The sequence below is a fragment of the Larus michahellis genome, chromosome 7 (assembly GCF_964199755.1).
Source record: "Larus michahellis chromosome 7, bLarMic1.1, whole genome shotgun sequence".
Taxonomy (NCBI): domain Eukaryota; kingdom Metazoa; phylum Chordata; class Aves; order Charadriiformes; family Laridae; genus Larus; species Larus michahellis.
The window spans coordinates 12,728,937-12,744,924 of NC_133902.1; the positions used below are offsets into that span (position 1 = coordinate 12,728,937).

At 56.3% G+C, this 15,988-nt stretch overlaps 1 protein-coding gene across 2 annotated transcripts in view; it reads left to right on the plus strand.

Annotated features, from left to right (window-relative positions):
* The first annotated feature begins 737 nt into the window (after positions 1–737).
* The window catches only part of HIP1 (huntingtin interacting protein 1), a 50,602-nt gene continuing 35,351 nt past the window's right edge, over positions 738–15,988 (plus strand). The window contains exon 1 of one of the 2 annotated variants that reach the window (XM_074595872.1): positions 738–918. In XM_074595872.1, coding sequence (XP_074451973.1) covers positions 802–918 — 117 coding nt within the window. In that variant the 5' untranslated portion in view covers positions 738–801. The remainder of the gene's footprint in view (positions 919–15,988) is intronic. The other variant, XM_074595871.1, reaches the window with a different exon arrangement.

Sequence of the window (15,988 nt, forward strand, 5' to 3'; positions counted from 1 at the left end):
CGCCGCGCAGCGGCCCTGGGGCGGAGGCTGGAGGGGAGGGGAGGGGACGGAGACCCGCAGCCGGCAGGGCCGCATGCCTCCCTGCTGCCCTGTGTATGGTTTGGGCCGAGCCGCGGGGCCGGGACAGGGCCTCAGCGCCGCGGGAGCCGCGCGGGCCGCACGCCCAGGCCTGCGGGACCCCCCGGGCCTGTCCGCCCGGGCCGGCGCGGAGCACCCTTCGGCACCGGGTCACCCGAGCACCGGGGGGGTCGCTCAGCCCCGTGGCCGGCGCGGGTCTCGCCGCCCACCCCGAGCCCCCGCTGCAGCCCCGGCCCCCAGCGGCCCCGCCCATCCCCGCCAGGGGGCGCCCCGCGGCACACGGGCGCGGCGCGGGGCGGGGCGGCCGGCTGTGAACGGCAGGCGCGGCGACCAATCAGCAGAGCGCGACGGCAGGGAGGCGTGACCAGAGCGCCGAGGTGGGCGGAGCTAAGGAGGGCGGGACCCAAAGGCGGGGCAGAGGGCGGGACTCCCGCGGGTGGGCGGGAGCTGGCGTAGAGTGACGGCCCGACAGACCAGTGAGCTTGGCGGGGGGCCGGCCTTCCCGGGGGCTCCTCCCGAGTGGCAGCGCGGGCGGCCAACGAGAGCGAGGGGGCGGGGACGGCGGGCGGAGCCGCCGGGGGGGAGGCCGTGCCGGTGGGGCGTGCCCGCGCGTGAGTGGCGGACGGGCGGGCCAATGGCGCGGGGTCCGGCCAGCGGCGGCGCCGGAGAGGAGCGGTGGCGAGGGCGCGGCGGGGCCGGGGCGGCGGCGGGAGCGTCGAGGCCATGGACCGCGTGAGCAGCTCCATGAAGCAGGTGTCCAACCCGCTGCCCAAGGTGCTCAGTCGGCGGGCGGGCGGCGGCGGCCCGGAGGCGGAGCGGGAGAGCTTCGAGCGTGCCCAGGTACGGGGCGGGACCGGCAGGTGATGCCGCCGGGTGGGGCGGGGCCCATCGGGGGGAGGGGCTTGTCGGGGAGGGGCCCGGCGTGTAGCGGGAGTTGGTTCAGCCGGGCAGGGCTGGCCAGCTTGGGCGGGGCTTACGTGAGTGGGGGCGGCCGGCCCAGGTGAGCTGGGCGGGCTCCAGTGGGCGGGGCTGCCCCGCCGGGGGGGGTAAGGGGGCGGGGCGGGGCTGGCTCCGCCCCCCGGCGTAGCTCCGCCCCGCGGGCGGGGGTCGCCATGGTGGGACCCCTCGGGCCTGGGCCCCAGCTGTGGCCAAGCCTGATGGAGGAGCCTGGTGGGTGTCCCCTGGGGACAGCGGGGCGTGGTGGCACCCGGGGCCCTGGGGACAGCGTGGTGTGATGGCACCCGGGGGCCTGGGCCCTCAGCCTGCCATTCCAGCTGGGCCCTCAGCCCTGGCCTTGGCTGCAGGCCGGGGACAAACCTAGCCCCACTGGGACCACTTACGCGCCGGCTTGGGTTGCTGGCGTGGTACGGCCTCCGAGCCCCAGCCAGGGCCCTCTGCCACGGGCACCATCTTGCACCCTCTCCTCAGAGGCGCCCTCAGGACAGGGCAGCCTCTGCCGTGTGGGCTGGAGGGGACACGGGGACGGTCACCCCCTCGGGTGCTCCCCCAGAGACCTCCCGTGCGCTCAGGGACACCAAGCAGGGCACGGGACTGTCCCTGTGGGAGGATTTTGGGAAGAGGCACCAACGCGGTGAAAAGCGGACACCATTTGCTCCCCAGCAGCATCCAGTGTGCGGATGGGGCCTTTCCGCCCTTCACCTGTGTTTCAGTGACAGCTCGATGTCCTGCGCAGAGGGGAAGGTGGCAGCAGAGCTGGGGAGGGCAGCAGGGGTGCTGTGGGGTAAAAAGCTGGTGAACTGAGGAAAGGACGTGCTTGGAAGCAGCTGGGGAGATGCCCGGACAAGCCATGGGGAAGGGAAGAGGAGCTGGGGACAGGGATGGAAAGGGAAGGCCAAGCAGTGCCGTCCTGACCTGCCAAGGGAAACTGAGGCAGGAGAAGTGGTGGCCGGCGGGATCAGCTGCTCTGGGAGCAGGACCTGGATGAGACCAGGAGGGGAACGGCATGTGGGCGATGAAAATAAAGACCAAGGACCAGTTCTGAGGGCTTCTTTTTTCTAGAAAGAGAAACATGAAGAGTTAAGGTTGGGTGTGAGATTATGCACAGGGAGTCTTCTTACCTTCCTCGCTCAAGTTACCTTAAAAATTCATTATTTATAGCACTAGAAGTGGAACTGGGACTAGTTTGCATATTGCCTGCCTGGTCCTGTGTGCCAGCAAACGACCCCACGGGGTCCCCGAAGCTCCCACGTGCTCCCCGAGAGCTGCCGCTCCCTCAGGAAGGGCAGCCAGGCTCGGCTTCAGGAGCGGCACAAGCGGCACCTGGCTCCGCCAGCCCTCGTGCTGCCACCGCGTCTGTATGAGCAGGATTTAATCTTCCTCGTCCGATTTGCAGACAAATAACACAGCATGTGTTTTTAGGAGTTCAGTCCCTGCTTGGCTTTTCATTCTTCTGTGTGTTCAGCTCTGTGCAATTTCCTTTCTTTTTTTTTTTAAAATCCCCCCTTTTTTTTTTTTTTGCATAATTCTCTTTCTCTCCAGTTTAGGGAACTTGCCAGACACCCCTCAGATCTTCCACACATTGGTCATGAACAGTTTTTGTCAAACTTCTTATTTCTGAGGTTTTTTATAGAAACTTTGTGGGCTTTGTGGGTTTGGGTTTGGTTTTTCTTTTTTTTTGAAAGTGACTCTTCTTAAGAAAAGTTTAATTTGTTAAATGGCCTTTAAAATGAAGATTTTTACCTGTGTTTCTGCACTTACAGGCTCATTCCCTCCTTGCCTCCAAACCTGCCTGTCTTGTGACAGCAGCACATTCACCAGAAAGACTATTCTGGGCTAAAAGAGCCCAAATGGGTAGAAAGTGTGTCAAAGTGGGCATTTGGTGAGCCTGAATAACACCTGCTTGGGTTTGGAACCACCTGATTTATGTGGTTTGAGACTCATCTTGGAAAAATAAGAGCACTCTGTGAAGGTCTGGTGATGGTGGTGGGACGTTATGGTAGTGGGACACTCGCATGGTGGTGGGAAACTGTGGTGGTGGGATGCTTTTGTGGTGGTCATCACATTGCACAACAGCTCTGCCCTGACAACGTCCATATGTTGGCTTGGCGACAAATGGGAATAAATTTCCCGGTGGCCTCTTTTCTTCTTCCATGATTGGTCAAGTGTCTCGGTTTTCCTGGTGATGCAAATGTGAGAAACACGAGGACATGCCAAAACACGGTGTCCCTGCCATTGTGTTGCTGCGCATGTCCTTGCTGCCTGCTGGGCGAGAGCAGCTCGGTGAGAACCGCAGAGATCGGGCCATCTGGTTTGGACCCACGCCCAAGAGCTCCCCTTTTCTTTTGCCATCAACGCTGATGGTTTTCACAGGAAGTTGAGCAACAGGGACACCAAATCCTGCAGTTCTGCTGCCCTGCAGATGCACGGCTGTATGGGGTGCATCACTGCTGTGGAGGGGGTGGGTGCTGTGACAACTGTCTCCCTTTCGCTGGTGTTTCGCTTGCTGTGATTCACCACTGCTCATTGCCTCAACCTCGGTAGAATAAATCGTTGGGCAAAACGAAGGTCACCAAGGGAGGAGAAAAACCACCAAGAGTGAAAATTCTGCCATATGTTGAGATAAATGTTTGTTTCACATGGTACCTGAGTCTGACGTTTGCATCCCCTGCAAGTTCTCCTGGTTGTACTGAGGAGCATGTTCTGGTGTCAGAGCTCTGCAGGGAAGGTCTGAAGACCTCATTTGTGTCGGTGCATTGGTGTCTTCCCTCCTTGGGTCTCCCTCCCCTTCTCCTCAACGCAGTGGTCCTCAGCGGGCATCATTGTGCCACGATGGTGCCAAGGAGCGAATCTCGTTCTACACCGACTCGCTTGGCTGGTTCAGTGAAGACAAGATGTTCAGGGCTTGGATGAACCAAGATCTTGAGGGTGAAAACGGAGTCAGAAGGACACCACTTTTGTGGAGCATGAAGGATGCACACTGGGGTGAGACATCAGGCTGGCTGCTTCTTCACTCGTGTTTCAGACTGCCATGGGGAATTTCCCTTCATTTCCAGCAGGGACGTGGCCAGCGAGGCCAGGCGCTGCTAGGCATCAGTGCAGGCAGAATTCCAGACTCACAGAGGTGGTGCATGGCATCCCCAAGCACCACAGCTGGCCCGTGGAAAGCTGAAGGCGTGGGAGGGTCTTCCTGAGCCCGTGTGATTCTGTTCAGCTGCTCCTGCACAGGCCACTTCCCCCTTTCGAGAAACCAAACACTAGAGAAGGACAAATGTGCTCAGAAAGTGAAGATGGGGAAAGTGTCCTTGGAGTCCCAGCAGGACGTGCACTGAGCTCCGGTCCTTGTTCCTGTCCCCGTGGCTTCTGGGTGGAAGGAAAGCGGTATATTGTGATTGCGTGTTGTGTTCTGGGCTGCAAAGATGATAACATAATTCTCCTATATTTCCCCCTGTCCTGAGTGTTGCTCGGCTGCCTTGGCCATGCTTCATCCTGAGCATGGGCTGCCCGGTCCAGAGGCGATGCTGGGTCCCGGCAGTGAGGACATCCATGTGGCACTGGTGGAGACGGTGTCTGAGGTTGCAGAGGGGGACAGAAGTTTTGTGCTTGTCCCCCAGAGCTCGTGCCTGCTGGGGCGTTGGGCCAGGAGATGAGGTGCTGCCTTGTACCAAGGTTACGCGCCCATCAGGGTCCCTGCGTACTTGCCCCAAGGGTGATAGTTCTGATAGTGGTGAATGTTGGGAGAAGACACTTCTTTAAAATTCCTCCAGAAAATCTAAAAACCTTGCACTTTATCTTCTCTGACTGCAGTTTTTTCCTGAGGAAGTCACCGAGCAGCAAAGAGAAATGTGGACCGCCTGGGTTGCCCACGGCCACCACCTTCTCTTGCATGTTTACACGCTGCATCCTTAGGACCAGCAATAAAAGCAATTTTATGACTCAGAAATTACCCTGGAAAGACATATTTGTGGCAGAAGGTGATTGCTGAGCTGTCTGCATCATTGCTCCTATCATAAGAGGTCCCCGACGGGGTGCAGAGGGGCGTCAAACCCTGCGGCTGGAGGCTTCCTGGCAGGGAAGTGCAACGTGCTGAACGCAGCCAATGCCACGTCTCCTCAGAAAGGTTTTTAAGGTCCCCAGCATCCATGAACCATCCCACCACCGTCTTGGAGGGGCCGGAAAGCTGTTTTCTTTCCTGCTCTGCTGCTGTAGGAGCCCTCTCAAAAACCTGGCGTGCAGAGACCATGTGGAAGAAGGAGGAAACGTATTGGGCACAAAGTGATGTCAAACGAAATGGGCTTTTTTTTTTTCTTTTCTCCCCCGGTGTTGGTGAGTAAATCCTTTTGATGTCAGAACCAGAACATTTCACAGCCAAATGCGGGTTGAAAGCAGCTCTGTGCGTGCTTCAGTCCTTGTGATGGGCTGTGCCACTCTGGGCACTGTTGCAGCCCGACCACTGCTATTAATGCAATTAATCCCTTTCCCCCATCATTTACATAATTGGGAATATGGCACTGTATCTCCCGTCCACAGCAGCCCTGTCAGTTTCAGACCAGACCCGGCTCAGTACAACTCACAGTCGCGGAGGAAATACCATTTTACTACTGAAAAAAAAACAATTTTTGTGGTTCGGATGCTGCAGCCGCCGGCAGCTTTGCCAAGAACTTCAGTTCTTACACAGGAAATGAGGCTCCTTTCAAAGCACCAGAGTGGGGCTATATATATAGCCTCTCTGAAAAGATATTTAAAGAAACATATTGACACTAGCAAGAACAGGAAAAAATAGCTCCTGGCTGCGGGGAGCGAGGGCTGAAGGCAGCTGAGCCCATCCTGGGGGAGTAGGTGATACAGGGGATTAATTCATGGCTCTTTCATCTCCAGGAAAATGAGCCCTTGTGCTTTGTGCGGTGTGAACCCCCATGCTTTCAGTCTCCTGTCTTTTAATCGGAATTAGAGGTGCTTGGGATTGAATACAGCTACAGCAGCAAAGAAATGAGTCATCTCATCTCTTTTCAGCAAGTCCGTCTTAGGAACTTATTTCCATCCCCAGGGAAAGAAAATAGTTTGTCTTTTACCAGATTAGGGGCTGCTTTTCTCTTTAGTGCAACCTGGGATGGAGGGGGTTGGGGCTTTTTTTTAAATATATGCAGAAATAATGGAGTTTTTTCCTGTGTTGATGGTCTTCAGAAGTGGCCGATGCTCAGGAGGATAAATAGGTTTGGTGATGGAAGTGGGGGCCATCTGCCACCGAGTCCAGGGGGCTGCGATGAACACGGACGTGATGTTTTTGGACCATCAAGTGACAAGGGGGGACCTTGCCCCAAATCCCGCCGGAGGCTGAGCAGGGATGACAAGGGGTGGGGGATGTTGCTGCCCCAAAAACCATTTGCCCTCACTCAGCATGTGCTGCCCTGATGGTTACAGGAGGCTCTTTAAAATCTGATCTTTGAAATACAGATCAGCAGGAACGATGAGGGCCGGGGCGGTTGTAATTCGGTGGCTCTGCAGTTAGGAGAGGGCTCCCGGCCGAGAGTGTCCTGCACTGAGGAGCATGGGGGCTTTTGCCCTCTGAACTTCAGCCTGTTTAACTCCATCCTCCTGCAAAGCTGGGGAGAAGCAGCCAGCCAGGTGGATTATTTTTACCAAATTCCCCATTCCCCATCAGAGGACTTTGAACTGAGTGCGATCCCCTTCGCCAGCACCAGCAGCGACCCTTGAGCCCAGGGAAGGGCAGGTAGGATGCGGGTGCCTGTACGCAGGGTGGCTCATCCCAGCTTGCTCTTCCCAGGGAAAAAGCCTCTGAAGCTGCAGGAGGGGCAATTTTGGCTGAAGACTGAGAAACCAAGGATGGGGAGAAGGTGCCTGTTGCAGCTCCCAGTGCGTCGTCCCATGGGTGCAATGAGGGAACAGGCTGAGCACCGCCTGCTCCGGCACCGTCCCAGCATGAGCCCCAGCACCCAAATGCCGTGGCCGTGCTCAGCCCATCACCCACCTCCGGCTGTGTAACTCACTCGCTTTTCTGGCTGGTGGGCTGAAACGACTGCCCCAGCCTTTGGACGGATCCTGAGCTCGACAGACGCCCGGGTCCTCGGACACGTGTATTTCTGAACCAGAAAACCGGATGTATTCCTAACTCCAAGCAGGCAAGAACAGGGGCAGTGGGTAGAGCCAGAGGTTGCCACGTCTTTGCAGGCTTGTTCTTGCGCGAGCCTGACACTTGAATTTTTTAAAAAAAGTTCTTATATACTAAAAAATTATTTTTCATTAAGAATATTGATAATTACGTTTAAAAAAAAACATACTCGGCACACAGCGAGCAATGCTGGGAAAGCTGGTGAGGACTGCCCCAGAGACACTCTGGTGCAGGCAGAAGAGGCTTTGCTGGCAGCCCCGTGGCTCACTACTGGCATGGGGTGCGGAGAATCGACTTAAAACCCCTCTGTCCTAACGAGATTTGGTCCCTCTCCGCTCTCCCCTGAGGCTGACCCACACCAGTGGTGGTGGGGGATGTAGGGCCAGCAACCAGACGGTCACGCAGCAGCAGGAGAGCTGGAGGAAGGGCCGGATCCTGGCCCTAATCTCTGCCACCAGCTTGGCTGATTTATTTCGCACAGTCACCAAATAAGAAAACTTCCTGGGGACAGACTGTTCCCCGGGTGACAGCAGAAACCAGCAGCGCAGCCGGTATTTTAGCCCGGATGCGCAAGTCCCAGCCCACGGCTGGACTAATTATACATTGTGTGTTGTTCCGGGCTAATCACGGTGGAAGGTAAATGATCCCTGGTCTACATGCAAAAGGTGAACTTACTTTGTCAGAGGCATATATAGACATTTAATATTTTATCATGGACTCACAGAGTGGTTTGGGTTGGAATGGAGCTTCAGAGATCACCCAGTGCCACCCCCTGCCCTGGGCAGGGACACCTCCCACCAGCCCAGGTTGCTCCAAGCCCCGTCCAACCTGGCCTTGAACCCCTCCAGGGATGGGGCAGCCACAGCTTCTCAGGCAACCTGGGCCAGGGTCCCACCACCCTCATGGTATAACATTTCTTCCTTATGTCCAGCCTGACCCCACCCTCATTCTGTTTAAAACTGTCCTAGCACACAGAGCTTCCTTTTGTAACTGCAGGATTTTGGTCCCTTCTTTGGTGGGTCACCTTGGCAGCTTGACAAGTCTCATGCCGATGGGAGAGCGTGTGGTGTAGGTTGGTTGTGGTCGTGGTGGCGGTGTACCGCAAGAACGGGATGCAGCAGGGTATGGCCCTGGCCATGGCTTCCGACAACATCTTCAGTCCAGCACAGAGGTGCTCCCAGGTGGTCCCAGTCCCCACCACAGGCTTTGAGGTGGGTATGCCCATCAGCTGTGTCTTGGAACCTGCGCTCTCCCACGGGGCTTGGCACATGCTTGCTGATTCCTTCTTGTCCTGCCTGGCCGTGCTGGTTTGGTGCTCAGGCAAGCAGACACCGTCGCATTCTTTGTTCCCACCAATGCAAAAGCACGGTGGCTGCAAAAGCTGTTTTACTGAGAAATGAGGTATCTCCAGAGCTCGTTCAGCTTTATACAGCTTATAGTGATTTTCCCAGGCTTTTTTATGGCTTTGTCATGAAACTCAAGTTGTGAGGTTGACTTGAGTTGCCCAGATCTGCCATCCTTTGAGTCCTGAGGTGGACAAGATTCTTTGTTTCTTGGCCGTTGAGAAAACGAACAAAACTCTGCTAGGCATGCTTGCAGATCAGATGGCTGAAGCTGTGGTTACTTTATTCCAGGACTTTCATAATTTCACATGCTATTTTTACCTAGGCTGACTGGTAGCCAGCTTGATGTGATTGCAATAAATCCCAATTTAACAGCATCAGCCTGTGCCCTTCCTGGGTGGGTTTTCGGTCCTGCTGCCCCAAATGCTGCATCGAAGGCTGTTGGCGTCTGGGTTTCTATTCCCTGGGGGTCTCCTGGGGTCCAGTCGTACCACCCAGACCATCCCCACATGCAGCGCTTTGCCAAGTGACCCAATTCCTGCATGGGATGGTGCAGCCCCTCGGCCAGCCCCACTGTGCTGCCGGAGATGAGCCCTCAAAGAGGGCACGTTAAATATTTACCATGCAGAAAAGGGGCAAGTTGCAGCAAAGAAAGGGTCCCTTTGGGAGAACAGGCTTCTCTCACGAGGGCCAGGCTGGAGACTTGCTGTTTGTTGTTACCATTTGTCGCTTCTATTCCGTGCAAGCAGCTCGGTGCTCCCTAGAGAGTGCATGGCATTGCTTTTTATTTTAATTAGCAAATGCTGGCTGGAAAATAGTATTTTCCAGTCATTGTGTTCACATGGAAGCGGACAAGAATGCAGGGTTTCTTAGGCGCAAATGGTGTTGCAAGGTGCTTGTGCCAGAACATAGAATCATAGAATCACAGAATGGTTTAGGTTGGAAGGGACCTTAAAGATCATCTAGTTCCAACCCCCCTGCCCTGGGCAGGGACACCTCCCACCAGACCAGGCTGCTCAAAGCCCCATCCAGCCTGGCCTTGCATCAACATCGGGAACACCTGGGAATTGTCCCTTCTCCTCCTCCTGAGAGCCCCAGAAAAGAGGTGATGGCATAAGTGCTTAACAGTGGACCTCACCAACTTGGTGATGTGTCCTGAGATACAGCTCCCACCAGGCAGCGTTCCTTCAGGATCAGGTGTCTGGGTGCAGGAGGGCTCTGGGTACAGTTGCAAAGAGCAATTTGTATCTCCTGCACAAGCAAAATGTGACCCTCAGGTCCCCAACCTGCTGCTGGTGAAGGTCACTGTTCATCCAGGCGGGGACTAAATGCAATCTCTGCGATCCACTGGATTGAGCGCTGATCAGCACTTCTACATCTCAGTGGGCTTGGCAGCAGGTCACACTGGTGCAGGCCCTCGCCCTTGCTGGTCCATGGGCGTCGTGGTTGTCCCTTTCCCCCTGAGCCACAGTTACTGCATGCAGCAAGCATGCCGACTTCAGGTTGCTCCTTGCGGGCCACCGAGTCCAGCTCTACAGCCCTCAGAACTGCTCACAATGAAAGTCCCACCCCACTAATTAGTGGTGTGTGAAGACTTTGCAAGGTTGTAAGGCAACACTGAAGTGAAGGCAGCAGAAGATGGAAGACTTTCACCACTTCTGTGTTGAAGAAGTCAATGTAGACTAGGAATGGCTCCACCAGAAGAGATGACTTCTTCCACATTTAATAAGTCAATTAAGTCATTGAAGAAGACATCTCTTCTGGTGGAGCTATTCCCAGTCTGTGACCTGGTGGAGACCTTGTGTTTTCCCAGCCAGAATGGTTTTGTGTGCTGCACAAATGGGAATGAAATGTTCTGACAGAGTCATCAAGGTTTGGCTGCTTCTGTGGAGGTAAATACTTGTCTGGAGAGTGCAAAGGTGGGTGTTTCTGAGTTTGCTGAATTTTATGGACTCATTCTGTTACCTGGAATTTGCACAGTCCGCACTGTCCTGCTGGGATCTGTGGAGCGGGTGTCAGGTGAGGCTGTTAACCCCTTCAGCAGCCAGCCTGGGGCACGGGGAGCTGCATTTTGGTGTGGCTCGTTCCTCCCAGTGGTCCCAGGGGACACTTCATGCCCTGTCTCTGCTCGCGTGGTACCTGCTGCAGATGTTGTCGGATGTACCTGTGCCTTCCCCCAAACACAGACCGTCTCATGGCTGCGGGGACCCAGGCTTGTGTTGGGGTGATGGGTGGGGAGGGTCACGCACAGCACGCACGAAGCTGGACCTTCACCTCCTCCCCTCACGCAGGAGTGGGGAGAGGTGGTGGGATGACTTGGGACACGATACAGCTAACGTTGCGGTGAGTGGGATCCGACCTGGAGTTTGCCGTGCCCCACAGCCATCCCTCCTTGTGGGCGCCCCAAAAGGTGACATTAGCTGAGGAGCTGGGTTGGGCAAGACCATCTCCTGGCTTCGCTCATCTCCTGGTGAGATGCTCTTGGCCTCCACGGGAGGACACGCTCCCCTCTTGTTTGTCTTCCCAACTATTGCAGTCCCGCTCCAGCTCTTTTTATAGCTCGGAAAGAAGTGCCTTGAGTTTCTGAGTCGTCTGGGAGGCCAAGCACACAGGGAGGAGTCGCAGCTAGAAATAGGGCTGCTCTCTGCTTCTGCATTCCAGTTTTATTATTTTTTTAGCTGAGATGTACAAATTTGAAGAGTCCCACTGCTGTGAGCACTGAGCTGGGAACCATGTCCTGCATTTTTTCCACTCGGATTGGGTCTTCTTTCTTCTTTGCCTTATTCCCAGTGCCCTCACACCGGCCGTCAAGCCTCTGCGAGATGGCTTTCCCAGGGGAATGAGGTCTTTCACCCCTGCCTGTATTTTCCGTAACCCCCGGAATTTGTGCCTCGGCACGGATGGTTTGGCAGAAGAGCTCCCTGTGGCTGGCAGCGTTGGGCAAAGCTGCTGAAATTAATAATGTCTGGTGGGTAGACAAGTGATCAGGTATTTGCTAAAGCTGCTGGGTGGTGAGGAAAGAGCTCAGCCAAAATGTCCAGCGATTTCTGCGCACTAGGAGGGAAGCGAAGCTTTGTCTGCTGCACGGACATGAATAAAGTGGAGCAAAAAGGAGAGGACACTTGGTTTGATAAAACCTGTGCTTTTCAGCCCCTTAAAATTAGCTAGGATTTCGTCTGCGGTGCAAAGCCAGGGCAGGAGCACGCGGGCACATCCCAGTGGGTCTGCTCCTCTCTGCCACGGGAGAGGGGTGTAATTAACTGTATCACCTCTAGACTTCTCCTTCAATCCCTTACTACTTGGATACCATCTGGGGGCATGCCATGGCTGCAATCTCCCCCTCCAAGGGTTTTTATCACACGGGAACCATTTCGGGTCCCTGCTGCCACTTGTCTGCTGGCCTCCGCGGTCCCATGTGAGCAAGGGACCGGCACCACTGCTCGCTGGGAATGGGACATACCTGGGAAAAAACTCATCTCAGGTCAAATCTGAACCAATTCATTCTTCTAATTGGCCATTGCGTGGAAATGGCAATCATCCAGACTGTCCCTGTTACATCTTGTATGATTTTAACCCTTTCTGCCTTTCTGCTGCATTCACTACCTCCAGGAGCAATTTGCTTTCTAGTTATCCAGCTTCTCTTCCCGTCAGCAGGGAAAAGAGATTTTTGCACGTTGTGGAAATGCTCAGAACTAGCACAATCTTCTTTATTTACCCAATAATGTAAAAAAATGTCCTGATTCCCCGAATGACATAGGAACACGGAGGTTTTTCTCTGCAGGAGCACTGGGTGAGGCTCCTGCGGTCCTCGGGCTGGTGCCTCGCTCAGCCATCTATCTGCCTTCACCCAAATAAGTCTGGTCCCCGTGGCTTTTGTGTCCAAGAAGCTGGCTGTCACCTGCCAGCTTTCATGGGAGCCCTTGTCCCCGCGTCACGCCGGCCAGCCCTGTCCGCTTCCAGCAGAGCATATCCCGTGCAGGATGATGTCCTGGGCGAGGTGAGGACCATGGTCCCCTGTGCTGGGCTGGCCTGGCAGCGTCTGACAACCGCTGTATTGCTGAAAAAGAATGAAATCGGGTGTGTTTAGTAGGATGGTGCCCAGCGGTTGCCTGGTATGTTGCCCAGAGAAGCTGTGGCTGCCCCATCCCTGGAGGGGTTCAAGGCCAGGTCGGACGGGGCTTGGAGCAACCTGGGCTGGTGGGAGGTGTCCCTGCCCAGGGCAGGGGGTGGCACTGGATGGGCTTTAAGGTCCCTTCCAACCCAAACCATTCTATGATTCTATGTTTGATTTTAAGTACTTGATAAACTTCAGGGCTTTGCTGCACCAGCGGGACCCCTTGTTGCTGTCTCCGGGAGTTGAGTTGCTGCACGTGGCTCCTTTGCCGGCACGAGCGCTGTATCACAGATGGGGGTGACGGGTGGTTTGGGAAGAAGTGCCTGCTTGCACTTCAGTTCCAGCTCGGCTGTCGATACACGGCCAGGAGCACACGTTTTGTCTCTCGGCACCGGTCCATTGTTGGTTTGGCGTCCCGTGTGCCCCTCTGCCAGCGATGCATGCCCAGCGTCGGGCGGGCAGGAGGTGGTTGGCAGCGATAGCATCGTCCATGCTACAGATGCTGTGATTTGCTTTTGACAGCAGAGTTACACCCTCTGATTTCCTGAAACAACATGGAAATACTGGGGCTGCCCTTTCCTCTGCCCTATTTAACTGTGGCAGGGGCATCCTCAGGGTGCAGAGCCCTTCGGCCACCCTGTCCTGCCCCGGGTTGGGGCTGTGCTGCTGCCTGCAGCTGCAGTGTGCCAGCAGGGCTGCGTCCAGGGCTCTCCTGCCCCCGGGAGCCATGGGGACATGCGCTGCATCCCCCCGAATGGAGGGAGACCAGTGACAAGTAGCGTTCTTCAGGGGTCGGTACGGGGACTGGTGTTGTTTAACATCTTTGTCCGCAACACGGATGTTGGGATTGAGTGCACCCTCAGCAAGTTTGCCAATGACACCAAGCTGTGTGGTGCGGTCGACACGCTGGAGGGACGGGATGCCACCCAGAGGGACCTGGACAGGCTGGAGAGGTGGGCCTGTGTGAACATCATGAGGTTCAACAAGGCCAAGTGCAAGGTCCTGCCCCTGAGTTGGGGCAATCCCAAGCACAAATGGATGGATAGCAGCCCTGAGGAGAAGGACTTGGGGGTGTTGGTGGATGAGAAGCTCAGTGTGATCCAGCAATGTGCACTCACAGCTCAGAAACCCCGCACAGCCTGGGCTGCATCCCCAGCAGCGTGGGCAGCAGGGCGAGGGGGGGGATTCTGTCCCTCTGCTCCGCTCTGTGAGACCCCCCTGCAATGCTGCCTCCAGCTCTGGGGTATCAACAGCAGAAGGACACGGAGCTGTTGGAGCGGGGCCAGAAGAGGCCCCGGAGATGCTGGGAGGGCTGGAGCCTCTCTGGTGTGAGGACAGGCTGAGAGAGCTGGGGGGGTTCAGCCTGGAGAAGAGAAGGCTCCAGGGAGACCTTCCAGCCCCTTCCAGTCCGTAAAGGGGCTCCAGGAAAGCTGGGGAGGGACTCTGGATCAGGGAGGGGAGCCATGGGATGAGGGGAATGGCTTTAAACTGAAAGAGGGGAGATTTAGATGAGATCCGAGGAAGAAACTCTTTGCTGTGAGGGTGGTGAGCCCCTGGCCCAGGTTGCCCAGAGAAGCTGTGGTTGCCCCATCCCTGGAGGGGTTCAAGGCCAGGTTGGACGGGGCTTGGAGCAACCTGGGCTGGTGGGAGATGTCCCTGCCCAGGGCAGGGGGTGGCACTGGGTGGTCTTTAAGGTCCCTCCCAACTCAAACCATTCTGTGATTCTGTGATTCTATGGTTCTAACTGCAACCTGCTGCGGAGGATGCATCATCCCGCTGACGGGGCTGGAGGAGGCAGGGAGCATGTTGGTGGGTGCAGCCCCGTGACCCCCCCCAAGCCCGGTCCATGTCCCCGTGGGATCTCCCGTGGGTGAGCCATGGCCCACCAGTGACTCCCAGCGTGGGGGCATCTCCTCCTGCTGCCAGAGAGGCTCACGACGGAGCCACCTCTCGCAGCCTGTGCCATGTCCAAGTGCCTCTCATCTGTGTTCCCCACCCTGCCAGGAGGCACAGCCGTGTTTTCCACACACGGAGCTGCGTTTTACGCTCTCCATTCCTCTCCAGCTGCAGTGCCGGGGCTGGCAGGAGTGGGACAGTGCAACCCTTTCTTCATGGGCCGGGGAGGCCGAAGGGCGTGTTTGTTTTTGAACAAGGAAAATGAGTAAAAACTAATATTTAGATCTCAGGAAGGGGTTTCGCAGCCTTTCACACGGAATCATGCCTGCCATTCCCCTCTTGGTAAGCGTCAGACACTGCAGCAATAACACATGAAACACAGTTTCCTTTATTCGCTGGGTTTTTTTCCACCTCGGGCTCCGCCCTGCATCCCAGCGGAGATCCCTGCTCCGGCTCCGCGTGCTCCCGGCCGCTTCCCACACCCAGCGAGCGGGCGGCACGCCAGATGCTCCCACCTGGCAAAGTCACGGAGCTCCTTGCGGGGAGCATCACCTGCGGTGGGGAGCATCACCTGCGGTGGGGAGCATCACCTGCGGTGGGGAGCATCCGCAGGCACCGGAGAGGTGTCGAACATGGGCAGCGCAGCCCGCCAGTACTTTTAAAAGAGCAGGAGGAAAGCTTGAGCTCACATACCAGAATGGGACTGGTTTATTTTCCAGTTATACATCCATCAGAGAACATCCCTCGTTCCTCCTCTGGCCCATCCTGCTCTTCTGCACGAGGAACGGACGCCCCATCGCTGGGTGCTGAGCTCCTGTTGCAGCCACCAGTGCGTGGTGGCCTGGGCACCGGGGGGGCTGCCAGGGGCCGGGGCTTGGGGACCGCAGTCGTGGCTTTAATGAAGCTGGACGCTCCTTTCTGAAGTCCTGGGAGATCCCAGAGGGATGCACACGGAGCTCCATCCTGCTCCAGTGCTGACAGCCCTCTGTTGCCTTCAGGCTTAGGCCCTATGTATTTATTAAATATCTGTAGGCTTAGTCCTGTGTATTTATTAAACCAGTATTTATTATTTCTAAAGGCCAAACCTTCCCAATGGCAGAGATTTGGATGCCGGGAGTGAGCTCTGTCCTTGTTGGGGGAGATAGGAGCAGGAATCAGCCAGGGGGTATCATCCCTGTGCTGGTCGCCTGCCGTATGTGGGGGGATGCTGAGCAGTGAATTAAAAAGGTCATTTTTATCCATCATTTGGACATGAGTTTGTTTGCTCTGCTGTTTTCCTCCTGGCCCGCAATGGGCACCGTGATCCCGCTGGGTCTGGTGGGAGGGAGATGAGCCGGCTGCCCCTTTGTAAGGCTGCAAACCCGCAGCTCATCGGAGCCCCTGGCACTTCTGGCAAGCGGCTCTCCGGGAGACAGGGAGGTGGACAGAGGTCTCGGCGGCCGGGTTGGGCAGCGGGAGAGCTGGGAAGTG